Source organism: Labrus mixtus, chromosome 21 (assembly GCF_963584025.1).
Source record: "Labrus mixtus chromosome 21, fLabMix1.1, whole genome shotgun sequence".
Taxonomy (NCBI): domain Eukaryota; kingdom Metazoa; phylum Chordata; class Actinopteri; order Labriformes; family Labridae; genus Labrus; species Labrus mixtus.
In genome coordinates, this window is record NC_083632.1 from 3,889,873 (window position 1) to 3,916,052 (window position 26,180).

The window sequence follows — 26,180 nt, forward strand, 5'->3', positions numbered from 1 at the left end:
TTTGTCGTGTGTTACGGAGAAAACTTGTCCTGCAGGATGGAAGTTGTTCTCACGTTCCTGTTATCGCTTCTCAAACCAGACTGAGACTTGGGAAGAGAGCAGACAAGACCACAGAGATGACTGTGTGGATGCATGAGGTTTTTTTTAATGTAAAGAAACATGCATCTTTGATTTATTTCAGGCCACGACTTAGAGAACCAGCTGTCCTCCCTGACTGAACAGAGAGACCTGCTGAATGCCACCCTCACTGAAATGACCAAAGAGCTGCAAAGACATCAGAGTTTGGTCAACCAGAGTGAGTGCTCTTCCGGTGTGGTTACTGCTCACAACTATCTTTTAGCATTGATGTCAGGACCAAACCACAGTTTCATTATTCAGAGAATATAACACTCCTATGTTCACGCCTACTCTCACTTCTGCAAACTATTTTGACTGTCAGTTTGCCCTTTAAAGTCACATATTATACAAAATACACTTCACCATTGTTTTTGTAACACTAATATGTGTCCCTAGTCCGTCTACAAATCCCCCAATGATGAGAAAAGTCCGTCCACACCATCTATGGCCTGCTCCACTTTTCAGAAAAGTAGTAGTAGCAGAGAGAATCACTCCCATGATTCCCCGCGAACTTCTACGTCATCTTTTGTTATTGTTTTGATTGAGAGCCCCCTGGCGGCGTATTAGGGCGCGGTCACACTGGCCATCCGCACCGTGCCCAAGCACGCTTCAACGCTAAAGTCCAGTTTGTTTGACCAGTGTGACCGCTCCGTATCGTGCTCAGGCACGGTACACTTCCTTGGCTTTGGCACACTTCGGAGAAGTGTGCTTCGGCACGGTACACTTCATGCACGAGCACAAGCACGCGGGTACACAACGCTGACAGCCTTCATTATGGTGAAATCCAGAGTTTCATGGCTGTATCTGACTAAAATGACACAATATAAGCCACAAAGTAGCTGTCATGTTCTCTGTGTTGTTCTCCGATGTGCGGGCGTCCGCTTGTCTATTTTAATTTTTAATTTATTTATGGCTGTGTCTGATTAAAATGGCTTAAAATAAGCTGCAAAGTCAGTAAAGTAGCTGTCATACTATTCTCTGATGTGCAGACGCAGACTCAACTGCGCCTCTCTTTCTCTCTCTCTCTCTCTCTTGTCTGCCTGTTTGTAAACTGAGCACGCTTCATTTATAACATAAAGCGTGCATGTGTTGTATTACGACGTTATGTACAAGAGGTAATCGTGCTTTTAGGCACGGTTAGTCCTGGCCAGTATGACCGTGGGCCGTGCCGGCCAATGGCGCAGAGGGGGGGCAATCGTGCTTGAGTACAGCATGGTACAGATGGCCAGTGCGACAGCGCCCCTATTCATACTGTGAGTTTACATGTGGACACTGATTCCAAGTGACACTATCAGCATTTGACAGACTTGTTTCACTTCCTTTAACTTTTTTATCTGCAGTTCAACTTATAATTATATTCGAGCTCCACATGGTATGATCTCATCATGAACTTGACTCCATTTAAGGGTATAAGTACATGGTCCTGTTTACAACTGGTGTTAACATGTGTTCTGAGGGATCTTATAACAAAAGAAAAGCCTTGAGGTGTAAACACATCCAGGACACACTGAGATCTGATCTCTCAGGCCAAACAAGGAGATTATCTTGGACACATCTGTCTACCTTCGTTTGACAGTTTCTACATGCACATGTGTCTTTTTTGTCTGCTCTTCAATGTTTGGTGTTTGTTGTGTGTTACAGATAGAACTTGTCCTGCAGGATGGAAGTCGTTCTGTGGTTCCTGTTATCTCTTCTCAAACCAGGATACGACTTGGCAAGACAGCAGACAAGACTGCAGAGTCAGAGGAGCAGATCTGGTGATCGTGGACAGTTTTGGAGAACAGGTCACATGCTCTTGGGGTGACTGTGGCTCAGTTGGTAGAGTCGTTGTCTCTCAACCAGAAGGTTGAGGGTTCAAACCCCAGCTGCGCAACACGTCTGATGTGATGTGTCGCTTTTAATAAATACCTTTTAAAAAAAGCTACATAAATATCTAATTTTCAGAACACAATTTAACCTTTTTTAATGGTTAAATGTAATCCAATGTATTAAAGTACATGGGGACACCACATTACATAACAAGTACGGATATGAACCGTGGGTATTACTCACGGTCAAACCACACAGTCATGGTCCACCTGTGCTGGAGGGCACTTACTGATATTTTAATCTCGATTTAGGTTGGAAAATCCTGAATTCCAGATAAATCTGGAAGAATCACATCCCTGATGAATGTTTTTGCATAAAGCACTTCAATAAAACTTTGATGCTTATACTTTAGTTTGTATACAAACAGCAACACTTTGTATCACTACGAAAGAAAGAGTTCAGAAAATGTCTTCTACTGACCCCTCTGCACTTTATCTTTGCTATGATTGTTTTTCTCCAAGGGATTAATCTTACAATTGCAAATATTATACAATGAAAGCTAAATAAATAAATACAGGCTCTCTACCTTCAACAGGAATTCATCACGGACAACATCGAGAGTCACACTTGGATTGGTTTGAGTGACAGTGACAACGAGGGCATCTGGAAATGGACGGACGGCACTGTGCTGACTCAAGCGTAAGGCAAACAGTAAATGTTTAGCCCTCAGGTTTAATTCATGCACAAACACCACTGTTCTTATCTATCACCAGCTATTTTTAATTACCAAATAATTCATTCCTAAATCAGAGTTCAAACACTTCTTACATGAAGAACAAACATGTATTAGTTAAATCAGGTCAGAGGAGCTAAAAGTCACATCAACTAAACAAACAACATCACAGGAAAAAAAGCAGAAAAGCCGTTTTATTTTATTTGTTATTTTTCAAACTGAAAAAATCCCTATCATGTTGATTTCTTAAAGGTACTGGGCGAGAGGTGAGCCTAATAACAATGGTGGAAATCCTGGAATTGGCGAAGACTGTGTTCATCTCTACGATCTATCTCTACAAAATCTAAAAGAGGAAAACTGGAATGATGACAGATGTGATGCGGTCAAACGGTGGATCTGTGAAAAAAAAGATTAGCAGTTATTGAGTGTTGAAATTATTCATTTTCAACTCATTTACACTGTCTGTTATTCATATGCAAAGGCTTAATGTGCGTCGTTGTAATTCTTAAGGATAGAGTGATAACATTTAGTGGTTACTCTTTATTTTACTGTAAACAAACCATGACATGATCATTATTATTACTTATTATTAGTTATGCTAATATGTAGATTACTTTGTCTTTTTTATTGTTTAATAACATTTCATATGATATCATGGGATTAGCATTGAATCACATATGAACACATACAAAACATTCAAAACGTAACACAAAGTACAAGGGTAAAAAAACATACAAGAGGGAGAACAAAATTAAATGAAGCATAAAGGCTCAGTCTACTCCTACATGTATTGATTTTACAAACTCATGGAAGGTTCCCTGCAATACATCAGACACAGACTCATTTATGGGTCAGACAACCTCTCGTGAGGAAGAATCATTCATTGTACTAAATTGTTAATGTGGGTGGATGTACATCAAGCCAAACATGCAGGATTGAAAGGCATGCTGCACACAGCATGATACAGAACATGTTTGACTTTGAACAGACATGAAACTTACACCAAGAATACATATGTTTGGATCCATTTTTGTTGTAATGTCAAGACATTTCTCAATCTCTGTTTGAATTTATTTACTATATTGGATTTCAGGGGAATTTTTCTACCCACTGTAATTTTTAGGGTGCTATATGGGCTAATGCTGGGTCTTTGTAATATAGCAATGAGTAAGGTCTTTTACCTGCTTTTGTAAAGTGTCTCGAGATAACACTTGTTATGAATTGGCGCTATGCAAATAAAGATTGATCTGACTGATCTTGTGATTTTTTTTGGCATTGTATAAAACTTTGCGCCAGATCTGATCATCAAGCTGTACACCAAAGTCCTCATTTCTGTCTGCTGCTACACTGGCTATAGAAGATATAGATGCAGTAGATAGATGGATCCTTTACTGATCTCAGGGGAAATTCAAAGCATCCAGTAGCAGTTTACAAAGACATGCACAACATGGAACAATTTCTACATCTAAACAACAACTGTTGTCCCCCCTCCCATACATATACAGTATATTAACCAGGATAAAGGTTTATAGAAGCCCCACTCAAAATTAAAACTGTGCAATCAAAACATAGACTTATAAAAAGAATGTACATAACCTGTACAAGGATAAAATAGATGAAATAGATAGATGTGCCCACCTGTACATTTTTTAAAAACATTTTTTTTAAAGTAACAGTCTTTGCCAATCATAAAGGTGCTAATATATTATTTTGAGAGAGAACTGAAGAGGCAGAAAATAAATACAAAAAATATAAAAACAATTTAACTAATATTTTGAGGAGATACAGGAAGGACTACTACAGTAAAATAATAGATTATAATAAAAATGTGAAAGGAATATGGGATATATTAAATAGTATTATTAGAAATTGTTCTAAACAAATAAGCTATCCTCTGTATTTTATTGATGATGGTAAAGAAAATTATAATATGAAAGAGGTGGCAAATAGCTTTAATAATTATTTTGTGAATGTTGGACCAAACTTGGCAGAAAAAATCCCTGATTCACCAGTGTCAACTGAAGAAATGAATGATAGTTCTATAGAAAGGAATCCCACATCCATGTTCCTTACAGCAGTGAAGGAGACTGCAGAACAGACATTCTAGTGAACAGCTGGAATCATCCCTGTTTTCGATGGAGGAACTCTAGGTAAATGTTGAATATGATATCAAATAGTGATTGATTGAAACATGTCTAATCATCTGTTGCTCGTGAACGTTCCTTTCTGTGTTCCGGTCTCAAATGTTCATCACTTTTTATTATTTCAAAATACACAGTGAGTTTTAGTCTCCTGTGATTCTTTTGTAAGTCCAATAGTAGTTGTTTGTTTTGTTTACCAACATAATTGTTGTGCGCGTGTGAGCTCATCAAAACCCCCAAATTATCATTGACTTGTGTCAGGCCTTCAAAGCCCCAACATAATTGGTGCCCCGTGTGAGTCACCTAATAAACCAGCTTTATCGCATTGTTTTAGCACAGTAATCCAGAATTTTAATATGCAAGTAATTATTCTAAAGATTTTTTTTTCTTTTGAAAACTTACTTATCATTTCATGCAAAGCATACTTAAATTTTGTGCTCTATGTTGTTTGAGGCAACAATTAAGCCATTTGTCCAGTTGAGACTTGAACCAACACCAAAGTATCCAGCTGTCTGAGAGGTGCGTGTAGCTTCCAGGATAGAGTAAACAACAACAAGATTTAAAATCGAGATGATATTTGCCCTCCTGTTGACTTACCTTTGTTCAGCTTAGCAGCTTCGTTAACAGTAATTATGAGTCACTGGGGTTCCATTTTAAAATGTGTGCCAAGACCCTATGTGAGCCAGTAGTTAAGACTCCTTTTGAATCAGACCAAGCAGCACTGCAAGAAACAGTTTCTGGCCTAATCCACCTCTCCTTAGAGGAGATTAGCAGCCTTAATAGCTATACAATTTACACATGTGATAAGAAATTGAAGGAGCTGATTGATCACATCAACCATCAAACCAGGAAACCCCAAAGCATCATCATGGATGTTCTTTGACAGCTCTTCCTTCTTTCTCCACTGATGACGTGTCTACCTGGAGGAGAGTTAAGTTGTTTACGGATTTTGAAGAGTAAATAAAAATAAGATAATCTGGAGTATTGAGGGTGAAAGTCCCGTTCACTGTTAGTGATCCAATTCCTTTCAAAAGCATTGTCCAAAATAGTTTTCAGTTATTTTTGATCGATTCAATGAGATTAGAAGCTAGATGGGCATAATATTGTGTGTCGTCCAGTTGCCTGAGGGCTTCATCTGTGTATTGTCTCCTACCCCAAACCACCGGGACTCTTCCCTTGTCCGCTGAGTACACCATGATGTCATTGTTGTATTTCAACCATTCTATGGTGCCTTTTTTCACCCAGGGTCATGTTGATATCTTCTATTGATATGAAAAAGGTTTTCCACATCATGATCCACCTTTTTCATAAATACATTTAAACAGACATTGTTGTTCAGGAGAAAAAAGAGTATATTTAGGCCAGAAGGGACTTTATGGCTCTCTGGTTACTCTCTGGTTACTCTCTCTTCATTTGGGTTCAGCGGAATGGAGAGTAGAGCGGGGGACAGCGGGGGGGAAGGGAGGGAAAGTGAACAGGCTGATGATGATGATGATGCTCAAGGCCCAAAAAAACCTGAAAACACTTCATATGATAACCTGAACTGTAGTTGTAAAGTGTGCAGCAGTTCTCTCCGATACAGCCTCGTTTATGAAGTATGTGAAGCAGTATGAAAAGGACAAAGATATTTGTGGAGTGTGCGGGAAACGTTTGACGGCCAAGACGCCTGGAGATGCACATGAGGATGCACACAGGAGAGAAACCGTACATCTAAAAAAAGGACAAGAAGTGTAGTTGTAAAGTGTGCGGCAAGTCTTTCTGCCACAGATCCAGGTTATTGAAGCATGTCAAAAAATATGAGACGGAAAAAGATTTGTGTGGAGTGTGCGGGAAGCAATTTGATTCTGAGGAGAGCCTGAGACTTCACCTGCAAACCTACATCCAAGAAAACGACTGTGAAGACGATTTAAAAGCCCGTCTCGGTTGGAGGATGTCTTGGTTGCATGAGGACGCACACAGGGGAGAAGCCGTACATCTGCAATGTGTGCGGGAAAACCTTCGCTTTAGAGAGAAACCTGAGGAGGCACATGCTCCTCCACACAGGGAAGAAGATGCATGCCTGCAGCTTGTGTGGTAAGAGCTTCCACGTCAGACAGCGTATGTTGGGTCACATGAAAACCCACACGGACGAGAAGCCGTTTTCTCTGCAGTGTCTGCGGAAAAAGATTCAGACAGAGAGGGTATCTGAAAACACACATGAGGATCCACAAAGGAGACCTCACGCACGCCTGCTTTGTGTGCGACAAGAAGTTTTACACGATTTGCTCATTGAAGACCCACATGAGGTCCCACACTGGAGAGAAGCCGTTTCGGTGTAAAGTCTGCGGGGAAGAACTTAGGTTCCCACTGGACCCTCAAAAAACACGTAGAAACACACGAGGGCGGACAAAGTCACAGCTGTGACATCTGTGGCAAAGCGTTTAAGTGGAAAGAAAGTCTGAAGAAACACAGAGGGAGGCACGGAGATGAATCCACACAGCTGACAAGTCTTTCATGTCAAGTTTGGGTTTCCTCTTTAAATATGGGGGGCAGTAGCTCAGTCTGTAGGGACTTTGGTTGGGAATCGGAGGGTTGTCGGTTCAAGTCCCAGCATGGACCAAGTACAGAAATTGGCCTGGTAGCTGGAGAGGTGCCAGTCCACTTCCTGAGCACTGCCGAGGTGCCCTTGAGCAAGGCCCCAAAACTGCCCTGGAGTGCTCGCTGTGGGCAGCCCCTCACTCAGAGATCCTTCCATTAATACATGTATCATGCTTGTGCGTGTGTGTATATATCATGTTCAATTACTAGCTGTGTCTGCTTATACAGAGCCAGAGCTACAAAGAAAGCACCGGCTAATCTTTGGGGACTGCACTTTTATACAGAGTACAAGCTGCTGCCATCTGGTGGCAGATATACATCTAAACAGATTTAAAAACAAATTTGTCCCTGGTACTTTGTCTCCTCAACAGCACAAATGGTCCCCACTTGATGTGTGTATTTTAGTGTTAATTGTGTGTATTTCAGTTTTTTCTATTCACTGCTGGCTGTAAAGCTAATTGCCCCTCAGGGATAATAAAGGTGACCTTGAACTATGTTTATGCAAGTTTGTAAGCCTGATCACATACCCAAATCAACTAATTCAGCAAGTGAATTTATTATATAACAATGGATGACATGATGGAGAGAAACTATGTAAAAAAAGAAAACAAACTAATTGTTGTTTTACGCTGGTATTTCTATATTACCCCTCACTTTTTAAAATAGATTTTCATAAAACTCACACTGGGAGATCTGCAGAGTCCCTTTGCGCCTAAGACCCAGCTCTTTATGAACACCTACACACTTAATAATATTGATGATTACGATATCCAGGATGGTTTTGATGCTGATTAGAGCTCTCAAGAACAGTTGTGGATGTGCTCTGCCTGTCAGCACCTGTGTGGACTTCAAGCTCGATATATGGACTTCCTGACATTGTTTCCTCTTCTTTAGATCCTTGCTGGTGTTCTTACTCTCTGATGTACGTCACTAAAAGCGTCTGCTTAATGAATTAGTCTTAATGGTCTGCCTGCCTTCCTTTTTTGAGGCAAAACTTTGAAAACATAATGAACTAGGAGAAACGACACAGACTCACACACGTTCAGTTTAAACAATTTATTTTTCTGCTTAAATAATTATTACTTGGATCATCCAGTGTAGGCTATGTTGGTTCGTCATACATGTTGGTACCAGATTAATCATCAACGACGGATGACTCGGGTGGTTTTTGTATGAAAAAAGACAAAACAGAAAAGAAAAGAAGAAAAAAAGAAGATCTTACACATGAAGAGAAAATGAACAGCTTGTGATCAATACTGTGATTTTAGTGATTTTAGTTTGTAAAAAGGAGCTAAAAACGAGATTCTCTGTTCTCATGTTATTACAGGCTTTTCAATTAAATAAAAGGAATCAAACCATCAAAATAAAACAGTCCCCTTTTTTTTAAAACCACAGCAGAACTAAAAGCTTGGACTTCCAGTATGGATGATGACATTTTTAATTGATTGCTGCAAACACACACACACACACACACACACACACACACACACACACACACACACACACACACACACACACACTAACGCACACACACACACACACACTAACGCACACACACACACACGGGGGCTGCAAGCCGATTTGAGATTAATCAAAGTTTCAGTCTGTCAGCGTTAAGAGTATGATTTCATGTCTGTAAAAATCAGTTACATTAGACGGATGATTGGGTTATAATGAGTGCTCACACAGACAGAAGTACCATGGCCGCCTTCTCTTGTTGTATTACAGTGCTTAAGAATCGGGAGCAAACTAAAACAAAGGCGTTAGAAATAAAGTGACGTCACATGCAGCAGAATATCGTTTTCCCCGAAGACGCAGAACAGTTGGCTTAAAAGAAACGTCCAAATCGAGCAGTTATTTTTTTCCATCTCCTCCGTTCGTTAACAAACAGCGTTTTTTTGTTGTTGTTTCATTTCATCATGTGGAAGAGCACGTCAGGCCACACAGTCGAGGCTGCCTCGCACTGTGTCGACCTCTCGATACAAACGCACCGCCGCCGCGAAGCTTCAACGCTAATCAGTGCATAAACAATCTGTGAAGCTACTGATTCTTTTTTTTGTTGTTGTTGATTTTTTTTTACAGTGTCATTTATATACAACAAAAATCACCCATCTACTATCATCTTTTTAAAAAAAGAACCACACGGTGCACCCCCGATACTGTGGGGTTCCAGGAGGAAAAAATAGACCATGTAAGGCGAGTGTCTTGAGAGAGTGAATCACACGTATTCCTGTTTTTTCTGTTTCTGCCATCTTTGGTCACAGACGCCCCTTTCCGTCTCGTCGAAGATAAAAAGTTCAAGGTCACGTCCATGCGTGTCCTTCCACGTTGTTTCCGACAGTGTGTGTGAGTTTGAGTGACATGCTCATGCGAAATCAAAGAAAAGTAACTCTTGTTGTTGCGTTGTCTTGCTGAAAGTCATGCGTTGTAAAGTGAAAGCTTCAGACACGATTTTGGCCGAGTTGACGAGGCTCCCAGTCCGTTTTTTCCCTCCCAGGATGTGTGTGTGGTGTCGCAAGTGGACGTCAGTGGACCTGGAAGGAAATATATTAAAAACTGATTCATAATCTCAAATGCTCATAGGCAATACATAAACACTTTCTGACATATTGCACAACCACTTTGCCTCATAGTCTTACCTGGTTTAGTTGATCGCTCTGCTGTTATGATTGACTCTTCTTCCCTTGTTTCTTGTTGGCACCATCTCCAGGCTAAGGTGCATCAAAGAGAGAGAGAGAACAGAAAAGGAGGAAGAGATAGAAAAAAAAACAAGTTATTTTTGTGCTGATGCAAATAATGAACGGTTTGTGTTAGTCGAGCTGAACTACATAACGTGAGCAGATCTCAGGTGACGTGCTGAAAGAGAGACGGGATCAAGAAGAGGAAAAAGGAAAAAACGACTACTTCAAGTCATTTGCAGTCTTAAATCACACGTGCATCACTACAGCATGTTAGAGAGGAGGAAAAAACATAATTTCTACATTAGTGGAAACATTTAGTGTTAGTAGATCTGAAGCCCAATCAACGAGCCAGGACTGTGGAACAACTCGGGGTCAGAGGTGTAGTCCACCATTAGTGCTGACACAGCGGGACAGAGGAACACAGCACACACAAAACACTGTAAATACAAATCACATGAACAGACAGTAAGGCTGTCTGACTCTACTACGACACACTACACAAACAGCAAACTGGGATTTTTTTTCACAGCAAACAACTCAGATTCTTGTAGAGATCACAACACGACCCTGAGCCTAATTCATTTAATTTAAGTCCCAACTCTGGCAAGGAGAATTAGCAATCACAGTTTAGAAATTTGGAGTGGCACCTCTCTGGAAAATAGTCAGTTTTGTCTCAGAGTACTGGCTTCTTTGGTCTAAATCGAAGAATAGTAAAGCCAGCCTCGAGCTGCATTGGTAAACTGGTTTAATACACGTCAACTTGCTTAAAACTAATTGGCAAGTCTATCCATGATGTACACACTCAGCTATTTGCTCTATTTTGTCCCCATCCATCACGTCAGCTCTTTGCCGTCTTGTACTGGTCTGGTCGGTTAGCGCACGCTGCCTCTCTGGTTTTTTATTTTTGGGTATCTGCTCAGTTTGGTTTTGCCTTCTACCGAATGTGTCTCATTACTCTTGAGTGTTTTGGCTCAGTATATCTACGTCTACCATTACAGCTTCATGCAGGTGTGAGTGAACCAGGAAAGCTCAGCAGACTACGTCAGGCGTTTGTTTTTGGGTTTTTTTTAACCTCTGATTTCCCTTTCTGGGCCTCCTCTCCAGACTTCTCGGCCTTGTTGCCCTGTTTGGAACGCTTCCCCCTCTTCTTGCCCTTCCCCCCTGTGGCTCCGCCTCCTCCTGATGCTGCTGCTGCTGAAGGAGCAGCTCCACCTGCTCCTGAACCAACACCAACTCCTTCTTCTGTGAGAGTGTCGCTCTCACTCTCCTTTCTTTCCTCAGAGTTGTAAACACGGCGCACCACCTTTCTGATCACCTGTAAGGGGTAGAAGCATGTTAAGGGGGGAGGAGGTGGAGAAGGGAGGCTGTGAGGTATTTTGTGAAGAAGAATTATGAAGAAGAAGAGGAGGATAAGGAGGGTACGTAGGAATGAGACTGTAGGTGTATAAAGTGCAGCAAAAAGATGCAACACATAACGGAGGAGGAGAGGAGAGTTACTTTTCTGGTGACCAGATTCCCGTCTTCGTCTGTGAACTGCTCCTCGGTCACAGACTCTCCAGGAATGTTTTTAGCCTCCTCGCCCTGAGGTGAAGGTTTACAGGATGAGTGAAAAGTGGATGGAGGAGGTACAGGTGATAGTCACAGGTTGGAAAGAGTTTTTAAAACTGTTACTGATAAAATAAAATAAATGAGATCAGATGGGTTTCCCACTCTTCAGTTCATGACTAAAGATTTGCAAAGAAAGATTGACGGTAAAGATGGTATTACAAATTCTTGGACGGATGAAAAAAAAAGTCCCAAAACTTGCATCCTTGACAGAGTTTGTGATGCATGACTGAAAACTTATATTTAAAGTTGAGCCTGTGTGGAGCAAAGTGGAAACCCATCTGATGCTTACATTACACCGACACTGTTACACAAGTTTCATTACACAACTGACAACACACTACATGTGCTGGGACTCATGGTTAAACATGGATTCATCATAAATGAAGTTTAAATGCTAAATAGTGTCAAATCATGTCAATCACTGCAACTCTCAAATGACAAAGAAAGCATCAAACTCTCAGCTTAAAACTGCTGGAACTAAAACACAATCATGCACAAGCACTAATCCTGCTGCACCTCATTCATTCATTCATATTTGATCTATTTGCTCATTTCAGTGTATGATTCTAAAATCAAAACACAACATGAAATATTTTCTCCACAAAGCCCACATTAATGTATTCAAACTAAGAAACGAGAGACAGAAACATGCTGTCTGTACTTTACAGCTGCAACAAACAAGGTATTATTTATTTTTTTTAAACTATTTTTAGACAAATAGCCGCCTAAATCTGGGCTCTGAGAAGCTGAGAGAGATTTTCTACCATTTGCTGCAAATTAATGGACTAAAAGATTAGTCTGTAAATGAAATAAATAGTTGGATTAATTAAAATGAAAGCAGCTCACAGGTGATTTTCTATTTTTTACATCACAGATTAGGCATTAAATCCGAATTAAAGGTTCAGTGTGTTTTTATCTAATTAGACAAACTCCATCAGTGAGTCGGACGAGGGGGTTTAAAATCATATTTTCTGCTCCCGTGGAATTCAAGCCTCACAACTCCAGTTTTGAATTTCCTTGTTGCTGAAATGTGCCATATCAATACATTTACCTCGTCTTACAAATAGTGTTATAGACAAACATCGAGCACAACACGCAGCCAAAGTCCACCAATCAGGAAGCAACGTCAAACCAAAACAACTCGATCAACAAGCTTCAAGCTGAAGCAACACACGCTCCCTCAAACACACTATAGTCAAGTACCTTAAAAATAGAGGTATTATAAGTTCAACTTCAAAAATAAGTATGACTCTACGATGCTGCACACAAAGACACTCCTGTGTTAGAAACAGACTCTCAAGATTTCACTTAAAAAAAACACATGAAAGCTGTCAAATTCAGAATCTATTGAGCTGAATCTGTGACTTCTTCACACACGTGCACGGAGTCACAGAGCCGATGCAAACTTCACTCTGCCTCGAGCTGCTCACACACCGGGCCTCACACACCTTGAGTATGACTCGTCGGCGGTACACCCTGGTGGTGACTGTGGTCTCCTCGTCAGAGTCGGACTCGTCGGCTCTAACACCCCCCTGACAAAAGCAGCCCAGCAGCAGGGTAACATTAGTGACCCCGGTGTGTCACCGTGTGTGTGCATGTGTCTTTTGAATTCAGACTTTGTGGAGTCCTTCATACGGTTTGAGTTAATATGAAATGTGACCAATGCTGAAATTTCAATAATTAAGATGGGAAAAAACATCAGGGGGAAGGTTTACATTCCTGGGATGAGCTTTAGGCTGTACACATTAAAACATTAAAGGGAGAATTCCTGTATTTTTAAACCGGTGCCCAAATTTGTTCAAAATTTTGTCTGGATTTGAAAACAAAAAGGGTCCAAAAGGTTTTTGGACGTGCTACAGTAGACTGCACTTTTCAATGCTTCTGAGACCGCAGAGATGGATCCCTCACCTGGACTTTGTGCTGGGACCTTTCTCCTCCCTCATCCTGTACTCCGCTTGGTCCGGCTGTGCTGCTGTCCTCCCGAGATCCTTTCCTCTTGGCTTCCTTCTCCTTTCCCGCTTCACTGTGACCTCCGTTCAGTCTCTCGGCCTGAGCTGGGGGCTGCTCCAGTGAATCAGCCAGACTGTCGGGGCTGCGGAATATATATATATATATATATCGAGAGGATTAATCCAGAGGCTGTCACAAATGGGACTGAAAGAAAACCTCGGCGTGTAAATGAACTTGAACGTACCTGCCCTCCTCAGCGGCGGGGCCTGCTGACTCGCCGATTGCGCCGGAGGTCTCACTTCTCCAGCCTGAAACTGAACACATGTCTTTCTCTGCTTGCCGTACTTGTTCAAGGATGGCATTCACCCTCTCCTCTGTCATATCCACGTCCTCCAAGCCTCCCTCCAGCTTTATGTCCTCCAGCAGACTCTGCAGCCTCTCCTGGGTCATCTCCTCTTCTTCCTCTTCCTGCCTTCCATTTTCATGACCAGAAGCCGCCTCGTCTTTTTGGTTTTCTACCTGACGCTCCAAAACGACGCCATTCCCCGCCCTAATTTCTGTCTCTAAGGCCTCGGCTTGCTCGTCTGTTCCATTTCCTGATTTCTCTACCGCCCTTCTTTCGTTATCAGGCCTCTCATAGGAGGCCAACCCTGACATTTGTTCTGCGGGCATCAGCCGTTCTCCAGAGGTCAAGGCTGTATCTTCAGCCCCGACAATAGGGGGCCCTGTGGCGCCGGATCCAGGGGCTGGGGCGACTGTGACCGGATCGCTGCTGGAGGTACTGGTGGTCTGAGTGAGCGAGAGGTCACTAGGTCTAGTTAGCGTGTTCTTGCTAGGGGAGTCTGCGCTAAAATCAGCCTCGCTAAAGAAGTCGTCTGAGCGCAGAGGGGTCGGGGGCTGGTAGTTCAGGTCTGAGGGGGTTTTCAGCTCCAGATCTATATTGTGGTATCCTGGGGTTGAATGGCAGGAGTAGAGGATTAGAGGGTGAGGGGATTGAAGAGGGAGGGAGAGAAAAGAGAGGGGGGGGGGCAGATGGGAGGGTTGGGGAGGAAGAGTGGTGGAGATGATGATATGAGAAACACTTGTAACATTTGAAAATAGCACAATTGCTCAAAAGTCACACAAGTGAAACCCAATTACACTTTAAAGCTGCATTCAAAATATTTTGGCCACTTGGGGGCAGCGGAGCGAGCTGTAACACAATACTGTCATATTTTCACTTTGTAAAGCTGGTTTTGCAAACTTGCTAGCAGTACAAGTTTTGCATTTACACATCAAGCATGAACTGAGCGACATTATCTCTCATTTGAAGTTGTATTTTTTGTTGACTTTAAACGTGTTAGCCCAAATATTATGTCTTCTATTAGCTTGTTTCTGCTCACTTTTAAGATAAATATTAAAGACGGTTGATGAATATACAAAAATAGTCTTCATCACAACCAACCAAATTGGCAGCCCGTGTTGTCTCAGTATCATAGACTGTATAAAACATGGATGATTCTTAGTGACATCATCAAAAAGGTTTTTTGAAGCTGGAGTTTTGAAGCCAAACGGTGGTGATGGTAGTCGCCATATTGGAAATGCTATCGCCACCTTACTTCTGTTCAACCTAGCTTCCCAGCTACAACACACCCTATGTGTCAGCCAGATAAGCCACGCCCCTAATGTTGCATAACTCTTAGCCTTAATATAATCAAAACGGGTTATAAAAAAATGTATCCCCTGTATAGTGTGGGCCGATAAAGTTACAAGCTATTCACACTAAATCTATTTTTTTCCTAGGCTGTAAACATGTTTATGTCCCATTAACGCCCATGTTAAAATCTGCATTTTAACATGGGTGTTAATGGGACTTCTGAGGGCTTCGGTTCCAGCCTCAAGTGGACACTCGAGGAACTGCAGTTTTTTTGCATTTTGCATTGGTTTAATTTTTCATCACCAGAGTGAATTGAATAAACCGACTGAGTGGCAAAAAAAACCCTAAATGAAGATAATTGAGCTTTATTTTGTTATACATAAAAACAAACAATGTTCCTTTGTCAGCTTGTTGTGTTGCTCATACAACTCGTTCTGCTGCCTTGAAGAGACCAAATCAAAACTCCTTAAACACGTAGGGACTCTTGTGTGACTTCTGAACCTGCACCACACATGACAATTTTTTTTACAAAGAGATGGAAAAAGAATATAAAGACAGAATATAAGATGTAAGACAGATAACTCACATATACCATATTGAGATCTTTTTTTTACATGAATATTGATTCACACTACTTTCATTTGCAAAGTTTCTCAGGAACTTTTGTAGTTCCAATTAGCATTTGCAAGTCAAGCAAGCAACTTGTAAAAGCACTTATTGTAACAACTGAAATGCAACAGAAGTGAAATCAATAAGCGGGGCACTTTAAGCTAAGCCTGACTTCAGCTCATGTTCTCAATTATCGTGTCAGTTTAAGAGCATGAGCAATATTTGAAGTAGATTTCAGATTGGTTAGATTTTAACAAAAGTCATAGCGTCTAAATGTAGACTTCTGGAACCGAACGATCCCGCTTGAAGTAAGACGGGACACCAGGAGGGAGGGGGGAAGGAGGGGGGGATGAGGGGAGTAAAGGGGGCGAGGGAGAGTGATGATTTAGGGGAGAAGAAGAGGAACAGGGAGGTGCGGTAAAAGGTGGAGAATTTGCAGGGAGGGGAGAAGATGCAGGAGAGAAAAGGGGGATGAGTGTAGAAGTCAGAGGAAGTAGAGGAGGAGGTGGAGAGGAGGCACATTTTAAAGAAGGAGAAGGAGGAGGAGGCAGAGCATGCACAGAATGGGATGACACAGGAGGAGGAGGAGACGTGGAGAGAGAGTTGCAAAAAGAGGAAGGAGGTGATTTCGTCAGTGGACGTGAGGCAGTATGGGGAGGAGGTTGAAGAACAAGAGGAGAAATGGAGGAGGAAGGGAAGGTTGAAGGCAGACAAAGGGGAGAGAGAGGAAGGTGACGGGGAATAACCGGAGGAGGAGAGAAGAACGTGAAGCAGCTCAAAGGGCTTCGGGGCGAGGAGGTAGGAGGCGGGGAGTAAGTCAGAGCGATGAAGTGAGGGAGAACAGGAGCGACAGGTAGGACGTAAACCGGAGGCGTAGGAGGGGGAGACGGGAATTTAAAAAGAGAGGAGGAAGACAGGATGGCAGGAGGAGAGGGAAAAAATGACAAGGGGATATGGCTGGGATTTAAGCGAGGAGAGGGAGAGGAGACACAGGTAAAGGAAGGAGGAGCAGGGTAAACAGGCCGAGGCTTTTTAGGACCCAGAGGGAACGTAGGAGACCTAAGAAGCTTTGGAGCTAAAAACAGTTATCACAATTCACAAGAGACATAACACAAAAACAGTGTTGGACAAGATGAAGAGACAAAAAAAAGCAGAAACAGACGAATACAGACATAGTGAAGTGAACTTTTGATTGATGAGGGCGCAATGTTTCAGAAAGCTGCAGAAGCGAAGATTGTTGCACACCAGAGTCATGGGATTGCTTATCTCGGTCAATAAGCAAAAATAGATCTCTAAGTCGCCAGCAGAAAGAAGAACAACCACTCATGTAAAGTCAAAGTGAATGGACTTGGTACATATTCTGGCTTCCTCTTGCATTAGGACATCTAGGGGGTCTTAGGTTTGCTAAGCTGCAAACTGATTTAATGGAGAAGCTAAGAAGAAGAAGAAGAAGAAGGATGAAAAGTGGGGATATGAGAAAGGCAGGACTTTATAAACAAAATCACCCAAGGGAAACCTAACACTGAAATAAATGTTGGGCTAACCTCCAAATTGCATAAAGCATGCAAACAGTAAACACTATAGGCTATTAAAAATGACTTGATTAAGATAAAGATTTTCTTGAGCTTTCTTAAACTGTATGCAGCTCTTCTATTACCTTTGAGCAATGCATTCTGGGACATTATGCATCAACAAAAACATCAAAATCGAATGTCAGATTACTTTATAAAATATTACTGAATTTGATCCCATTCAATGTTAAAGTTGGATATTAACTTTTCTTGCATAAAGCCAAGATATCATGGAGGTTGATTGGTGTTAACACCAGCCAACATTTAAATACTAGCATTAAAACAATGCTTAACACACTCCCATCTATAGCCAAACCATAGACTGTAAAAATAAACTGTCGGCTTACAGTTGGAGAAAAGCAGAAGACTAAACTATAAGACTACAATTTTTTGTATTTAAATCTCTTTTTGTACTTCAAGAAAAAGTTAACTCTGTGTTACAGTCCTGTGAAAAGAGCTGCATGGTCGGGGTTATGCTAACTCTAAAAGCTTGCTAGGAAGCTGTGGGTGTCCTAGGAGAAAGAAGAGATCTGCAACTCATGTTGGGGATTGTTAATACCAGTAGGGGGCACTGTTGTATTACTCTAGTCAGCCTGAGCTCAGCAGCGGGGGGGGGGGGGGGGAAGGTGAAGTTACCACTGAATCAGTACTGGATCCAGAAGCAGTTAGTTAGCAAAAGGTAGCAGCTGGTTGAAGTTGTTAGCTGGTTAGCTGTGCTTAGAGCTGGGTTTTTTTTGGCTGTAGTTAGTCACTCAGAAGCAAAAAAAAAGGAAAAAGGAGGAGGAGGAGGCAGAGGAAGAGGAGGCTGGCAGTCTGCTGGTCTCAAAGCGGGAGAAGCTACAGTGGAGCGTAGAGGCTGGGAGGCTCGGAGAACCCAGGAGATGAGATACAGAACAGCTAACAGCAGTGACACAGAAGCATTATTATACACTGCACACTTTGAAAAAAAAAGTGTTTCGTTTTCAACCCGTCTGTGAGCGTATTACGGGATAGAGCACATCATTAGAGTCACGTGTGCTTTTGCAAATGAACACTCGTGGCAGGTTGAAAAGGCGGCACCCGTTTGAATAGTGTTAAAAGTGTATTGTTGAAGGCCAACAACATCAGAGCAGCACAAAGCAAGAGCCATGCATTTTATAATTCATTTGTTTTATCAGTTAAATGTTAGTTTCACTTCAAATCATCTTTGCAAAAAGATCATCTTTGCTTCACTGTGATTGAAAGCAACAGTCAAATTGATCTTTGTGTTAACATGACATTCAGACACCTTATTAGACAGATTAGCTATGAGGCACATTTCACAAGTTTGTCTTAGCTTACCAGGCTCACGCTGTTCCAACATTTAGGTGCAACACAGCGTATTTAGTAACTCATTTACAGCTAATGTTAACACCTAAACAATTCCTAGCTTAACGTGCCTGTTAGCTTGCAAACACGACTATTAGCCAGCTAACATTACAGCTAGCTAGAGGAGAAAAAAAGAAGACAGGATTTACGTCAATTTATGGAAAATATATTTCTTTAAATTCTCTGACAATAAAAATGCAAAACCCCCTTTTCTTGTTTCCTTCTGTATATTTTTCAAGGTGGTAAAAGCACAGTGACCTCTGTTGGTTAAAAAAAGAGGTACTACAATAAATATTTTTTGTCAAACTTTTTTGGCTTTTAGTGTTGATTTTTAATTGTATTTCAAGGTATCATTACGTCCCTACTGTTAGCTAAAAATGTTTGCCCTTTATGTATATTGCAATGTCGATAAAAGCTAGAACGCTAATGCTAGCTGCTAGCTCGTCTCCCTGAAGCTAACTGTCGCTGATGGGTTATTTCCTCTTAAATAAAGAGAAGCTGAAAAAAGATTATAATTTGTCAGATTCTTTACATTTATACTATTTTTACATCTTTTAAAATAAATTAAACACTTCATGCTTTAGTGTAATTTAACTTGTGTGCAATACGTCAAGCAGATTTCTGTATATTCTACATATTTTCTCTTTCATTTTATTAGTATTTTAATAGTTATTTTTATTATGGCTTAACTTGTCACTGTTTTGTATTTAACGTATTGTAATTCATCATATTTATATGCCTTTAATATTCAATATTCACTCCTTGAAATGGAGCCAACCTGCTAAAGTTTTTCACATGCTAGCGCGCAAGTTCAGAGTGACAATAAACATCTTGAGTCTTCAATCTTTAAAAAAGCAGCAAGAGGTAAAATAAACATTTGAGCGTGTAATATCAGGGCCACATGTCAGCTGTGTAAATGTCTGAACTTTAATTTTCATGGTAAGACGATGAACGTTAAGTTATCCTAAGTGATACGTTATCCCAGTGCTGACCTCCTGAGTGATACCACAGACTATCAGCTTCATAACTCGTAACACTCGTAAAACATCTCAAACTTCTGAAATGTGCCTCACTTGGTCCGTCAGAATCAGAAAATTTTTTTTAGCTGCCACATTTAAAATCGATTAAGAGGAAAGACAGAAAGTTAGACAGAGAGGAAGATTTGCCATGCTGCTTAAAGCGAGCATGCTATCATTATAAACTGGTATAATTATGTTTTTATGTATCTTTAACAGCATATGACACAAGTTAACAAAAAGAGGGGGAGTCTTTTTAAACTTGTGACATACACATAGACATAAATTGTCAAACCAAATCATGAAACAGCGCCTATAACCCATCTGAAAACGTATAATTAACAATCTAATCAATAAGATGATCGATACATTAATCAGACGGGACAGAGACACGGCTTCATTTAAGGCTTACATTCATTTCAGGATCATGCTTTTGAAACAGTCACATTTATTTTAAAGTGTCATGCACCCAAAGTGGTACAGATTTATCAGAAGTTTTAATAAAGTATTATCAATAATCACCCAAAAAAAACTATCATATGCCTTTAAGGCTCCAATGACTCATTTTTTGGAAGCTAACAGTCTGACTGGGGTGACTGCTTGAAATAGACGACTAATGCTGTCACTACCTCACGGTCCATTAACCGCAGTGAGCTCAATGAACCTGCTCGAGCAGTAAGTCACTTTGCTTTTCAATTTAATTAGCGTCCATTGTTTTGGTCAAGCCTGATTGGTTCTGTATTAGTTCACACAGTCAGGTCTGACTATCTGGCTGAGAGAGGAGGTGAAGAAGGGAGAGGGGATAGACTGAGAGATAGACTGAGAGTTCAGCTAGGGTGGGCTACACTTTACCATCGGACTGATCCGGGAATACTGCGTTATCATCGGCAAAGCAGCGTGTGCCTGAAATGTTACCGTAGTCAAATATGGGCCCTTCCAGCAAAGTCACAATATCCAACCGATTGATCTTAGTCAGCACCGCGGTTAGAGCGTCCGCTAGAGAGGAGAGAGACGGAGAAGCTTTATTCACAGGAAACCTTCTAACATGTAACTTTGTATTTCCACAGGACTGACTCATTTCATTCATAAAGTAGCGACTGAAATGTGTTTTGTAATACCCCCAAAGTGTCAGCAAGTAGAAGAAGACCTGGGTTTTAAAACAAGACAGCCATATCAGGATCTTTGTTTTACTCAAACACGTTGCTTACTTGTGGCATTTTTACCGTCCCTGTGCACCCATTTCTTTAGGAGCATGAAGCTCTGTGCTGTCAGGGAGTTGGGGTTCTCCACTCTGATGAAGTTGATCTCGTCCACAGAGAAATCCAGCTCCCTGGCCAGCTCTGCAACAGCAACACAAAACACACTTTTTAGAAACCATGAATATGTTTGGTCAGCCTTCGCATTAACATCTCAAGGCTTCAGAGTGTCATTTCCAGTGAGGTAACATGTTAAAAAAGTCTGGCCGGCTTCTGGGTGAATATCTATTAAAGGGTACATATTATGAGAATTCCACTTTCACAGTGTTTTTGAACATATATTTGGGTAACCTGAGTGTCTACTGACCCACAAAAATGTGAAATAAACCCATCCAGTCCTTTGTTTGTGGTCTGCATAAGTCTTACAACACAGAGAAAAATGCTCCGTTTCAAATGTGCTCTCCTTATGATGTCACAGTGGGATTCTGGTCAAATAAATCCCCTCCCCTCCCCTGATATCTCCACCCATGGACTCCACCCCCAGACTAGAACAAAACTTTTGCACATGTCCGCCATTTTTTAATTCTATACCGGGAAAACAGGGGGGAGCTCATTGCATTTAAAGAGACACACACACCAAAACGGAGCGTTCTGAGAGAGCTGGTTTATACAGGGTCACAAACCTCCTCTGGTGCTTGATTCATGTTATATTCTGACCACAGCACAGCACCGATGTTTCATTTAGACCACAGGGGGACTGTTTGAAAAGGTGGAGAAGGGGGACAATATGTCCTCTTTAAGCTCAGTGGTGTGGTGGTGCCTAAAGAAGTGGCCCATCCATCAGAGGATAATCAGCCTCTGTTATAAATAGTGGCATGTAAGACGCCTTCTGAATATTTAGTCAGTGCGTACTAGCCAATTAGAGACAGAGTACTACAGCCATCCCTCACATTACAATTTATATCCTTAGTCATAGAGACTTTCTGCTCGTACCGAGAAGCAGACTGGTTATAACATTTACTTCAGCAGAGAACATAATGTTCATCAGATTTACTGGTTCACTGCAGCTCTGCAACAGGAACACGCATTAAATATGGATGACATTACTTTTCTCTTATGAGTACTCACTACACGGGAAAGCTATAGGCACACAACTTCAACATTCACACTCATACACACTGTTCACACACACATTACACACACTGGGTGACGCCCACTCACTCACTCACTCACACACACACACACACACACATGCAGGCAGGCTCGGGACAGTTGCTGCAGTGCAGGCGGTCAGGCTTGGACTCATCTGCAGAGGCCACACCCTTCTCTACTCGAGTGTGTCATATAAATGAAATCATCCGAATGCCTCTTAAACACCTCAAATTAAAAAACAACACCACATTTAAGAACACAAATACATTACTATAGAAGCTTTTTGGTATAAAAGTTAATTAAAGGTTTATAATCTGTGTTATTTAAGCCCCTTTGACTTCTTATATCGTCTTATCATGAGGTGTGTGTATGTTTGTATCTTAAGAATTCAACTGCAAAATAACAATTTAATATATTCTCACTTTTATGTTGTGTCATAGTTATGATGATGTATGAGACCATAAACAACACTGCAGCACTGCTAAGTCAAAACGCATTATACTACACGTCCACCAGGGGGCACCAAACACTGTGAAACCAACAGTTTGAAGCTGGGCTCAGTCCTGCTCCTTCCTCTCATGTGGGTGTTTAAATGAACACGATTTATTCTGTTAGATTCAAGACATATATTGATAGATATTTTTTAAGAGATTAAATATTGACGACTCTCAGAAGTGCATGTTGTAGTCGTTGCAGCAGTGCAAAAACATCTCGTTATTCTAACATCCTTTCATGCTTGTTTCTGAGTGTTTTATAGTGTGGAGAAAGTGACATGTGTGCAGACTCACCAGTCCAGCTGAGTCCGAGGTGGTCGGCTACTATCGCCATGCGGAGGTCTGTTCTCTCACAGGGACTCTGAGGGCCTGTGTGAGGGTGCAGGGGAGGGCAGGACAGAAATAGTTATAACATGATAATATGACAACAATATCCAAATGATAAAAAAATAAAATAATGGTGTAAATCAGAGATCCTACAAAATGCCCACAGAGGGGATCAATGACGTATAACTAAAGAAACAGATTGGGATTGTGAACTGAAAGTTTGTCTGTTTTAGATTCTAAACTTTGATGTTTTTGACAATAATACCTTTTAAATGCAGAAGTAATTAATTCCTAGTTAAGTAGACTTTCTATCTCTTGTCATTTGTACATCAGTGTCGGTGACTGGAAGAACACTAAGACTAACTTTAGCTCACCGTCCCAGGTCTTACTTCGAGGAAAACAAAACGTTATTTCTGGCCAGACTGTCCTCACTTACTCAGTGTTTGCCTAAAAGACATACTTGAACATTTTGGGAAGTAAGCTTCACTTTTGTTTGCTGATAATGATGAGAGTGACCAATAGCACGTCACTTGTAATCAAAATAAGTTGGAACGCTGTTAGCGTTAGCTTAGCATTAAGACAAGGACGTCAGCTAGCCTCACTCTGTATAATAGGGATGAAACGATACATCCCAATAACATTAAAATCTATATAAATATATAAATATTAAATTGATTCCATAGTAATATATATTGCAGTACTCTTTATAAACATTTGATTTAGGACTGAATTTTAAATCCGTAAAAAATATTTAACTTTCCACGACTTTAATCTTGTACATTTATGACTTTAATCTTGAAATCTCTGATTTTTTCAGTGGCCCTAATGCTCCTTTGTGCATATCTGTATAAAAATAAGTTAATCATATAAAATCCTGAACTATCCTGATATGTATCGTATCATGAGTTTGGTGTATTGTTACAACTCTACTATATGAAGTTTGTTTAATTGTATTAGCTGTATATAGGGGCGATGGTCTTAAACCTTGAGATATGCATTATAGAGCATTGTGCTGGAGATGTCCATAGTGTCTTAAATAGACTAGCCTTCATACTCTGGCTGATGAACAGAACTTAATCAAAGAGGAAAATAATATAATTATTAAAATGTTTGCCCTTAAGTCACAAATACTTTAATTCTAGCACTACTGAAGAACATTATTGAGGCAGCTCATTATACAAAATCTAAAGTTTGAGGATCTGTGAGGCCAGAAAAGTTCAAACACAAATCACATTTACAAAAAATTAAATGTTTGATGTAAGTAGTTTAAGTATTAGTACTCAGGTTCAGAGAGTTAGAGAGTTTTCTATCACATCACTATCCACAGACAATCTACCATCAGGCAACATTTCCTCCCACTGATAAAAGCAATTCACAGCTTTAACTTGAAATCAAATCTAGTCCAGCTGCATCGTGTTTTCCACCACGTTGAGAATAATCGACTGCACTGAACCACTCCTTCGCAGCTGAAATCCTGTGATTGTCAAGTTTAGCCAATGAATTGTTTTCACAGTGTCTTTAAAGATAACAAAAAAAGAGTTCCACCAAATGATGTCTACAAACCAGGCAAGCAGACCAAAACAGTCATGAACCCCCCCTCCCCAAAAAAAATAAAAATATTCTACTGGTCCTTATTATGTTGAGCATGAAGGAAGTGAGAGGTGTGAAGTCGTGTGGTGAGGTGGAAGGCTAGCCTAGCTTAATCTGGCTAGTAAATGAAAGTGAGAAGGTGTGTGTGGGTAGCCTTTAGGACCCCACAATAACAGGGATGCATACTGAGGCCAGAGATATACTTGCTTTTTAACCCTTCACTGGATTACACAACCAGCTGCATTATAAACATTTATCTTCACATACTTGTACTACGCGTGTTACTGGAGGCCGCCTCTAGAGGGCGCACCAGAGTGCTCAGGCCATGTGCAATCCCCCTGATGTCCAGGATGCATTGGCAGTAGAACACATGGATGTTGTCTTAGTGACATCACCCTTTGGTTTCTGGAGCAGACCTTTGAAGACCGTCAGTGGTGGTCGCCATATTGGGAATGCTGACTCAAACTAACTGTCGTTCAACCTAGCAACAGGCAAAGAGCTGGAGCTGAGGCAGACTCGTCCATCAGTCAGATCAACCACGGTCGTTACCATGAATAACGCTTAGCTTAAATATAATCAAAACGGGGGATTTTTTTTTTTTTTTTAAATCAGCGTCTGTACAGTGTGTAACGGATGAGCTAGTCATACCAAATGAGGTTTTTGTACCAGGCTGCAAAAAGAAGCATGGACGCAGCTTTAAATGCTATTGATTGTTTAAGCAAGAGACTACGATGTTTTAACACATAACAGGAAATGCGCGCAGGGCAGCCATCATGTGCACAGGAATGTGTAGTTCAAAGCAAGTATATCAGAAGCTTAACTCTTAACTCAAATGTGCGTTCTTGCAACCTATGCTGACAACTAAAGTTGAAGTTTCTGCACCTATTCCACTATGCAGCAAAGCTCTTACTAGCAATGGGATCAATATCCCGCTAATATAGCAGATTCACCAACGTTCCTATCCTTCACTTATTTCAAACGTCAAACTACATGACATAAGACTATTAAGGCAACCTGAAATGTCTTGTAGGATCCAAGGACAGATTTAAGTAATTCAATAAGAGTCTCTGTGTCTTAGCCTTTCCCTCTTGGTCTAAGTCAGACAGCACAGGACACAGATAACAAGAATGAAAGGAGGAAGTAGAAGAAGTAGTAGTAGTAGAAGAAGAATTGACAGCTACACTTACAATGTCACGTCACAAATCACCCACAACGGCTACATGCATCTCATAGAGAAAGATAAGGTACAAGTTTTTAGAAAGAGTTTACAAACTAGTCTGGTTCTCCGTGACAGGAGCCGTGATTGGTTGATCAACCTGACTCCCTTCCTCCTTCTCCATCTGCTTTTGCTCTTTTCTTCCAAGTGTCCGCCTACTCTTCCTCCTGCTCCGCCTCATCCTCTCACTGCTGGCCTGCTCAACCTCAGCTCTCACATCTCTAGCAGATGGTGTTGATGTGGTGGTGCTGGTGGAGGTGGAGGTAGAGGTGCGTGAAGGGCGAGAACTTCTAGATGCTCTAGATGGTTCTGACAAGGAAGTGTTCCCGGTAGTGCTGAGGCTGCGGCTCTCGTCTTCCTCAGTTGGCAGTGTTTTCCCCTCTAATTTTGTTTCAGCCTCCCTGGGAAAG

General features: G+C 41.1%; 2 protein-coding genes across 27 annotated transcripts in view; one reads left to right on the plus strand and one right to left on the minus strand.

The window, feature by feature from the left end:
• Positions 1-188: 188 nt before the first annotated feature.
• On the plus strand, positions 189-3,915 carry LOC132955950 (CD209 antigen-like protein E). The gene is made up of 4 exons (XM_061029048.1): positions 189-295; positions 1,759-1,901; positions 2,522-2,625; positions 2,912-3,915. The coding sequence occupies exons 1-4, from the start codon at positions 253-255 to the stop codon at positions 3,072-3,074; spliced, it is 453 nt and encodes a 150-aa protein (XP_060885031.1). The 5' UTR covers positions 189-252; the 3' UTR covers positions 3,075-3,915.
• A 4,503-nt stretch (positions 3,916-8,418) lies between these two features.
• The window catches only part of LOC132955077 (ankyrin-3-like), a 159,135-nt gene continuing 141,373 nt past the window's right edge, over positions 8,419-26,180 (minus strand). For all 26 annotated transcript variants that reach the window (XM_061027741.1, XM_061027737.1, XM_061027730.1 and 23 more), the window contains 10 exons: positions 22,932-23,006; positions 21,004-21,135; positions 20,648-20,791; positions 13,861-14,566; positions 13,575-13,758; positions 13,115-13,198; positions 11,556-11,639; positions 11,131-11,373; positions 10,017-10,088; positions 8,419-9,911 (listed from right to left, as the gene is read on the minus strand). In XM_061027741.1, the coding sequence (XP_060883724.1) occupies positions 10,041-10,088; positions 11,131-11,373; positions 11,556-11,639; positions 13,115-13,198; positions 13,575-13,758; positions 13,861-14,566; positions 20,648-20,791; positions 21,004-21,135; positions 22,932-23,006 (1,700 nt within the window). In that variant the 3' untranslated portion in view covers positions 8,419-9,911; positions 10,017-10,040. The remainder of the gene's footprint in view (positions 9,912-10,016; positions 10,089-11,130; positions 11,374-11,555; positions 11,640-13,114; positions 13,199-13,574; positions 13,759-13,860; positions 14,567-20,647; positions 20,792-21,003; positions 21,136-22,931; positions 23,007-26,180) is intronic.

Bases quoted from the DNA above. Each gene is read 5' to 3' on its own strand.
- LOC132955950 (XM_061029048.1), top strand. From the start codon at position 253: ATGACCAAAGAGCTGCAAAGACATCAGAGTTTGGTCAACCAGA. The intron at 296-1,758 runs GTGAGTGCTCTT...TGTGTGTTACAG, and splicing joins TCAGAGTTTGGTCAACCAGA to ATAGAACTTGTCCTGCAGGA. The intron at 1,902-2,521 runs GTCACATGCTCT...TACCTTCAACAG, and splicing joins TGGACAGTTTTGGAGAACAG to GAATTCATCACGGACAACAT.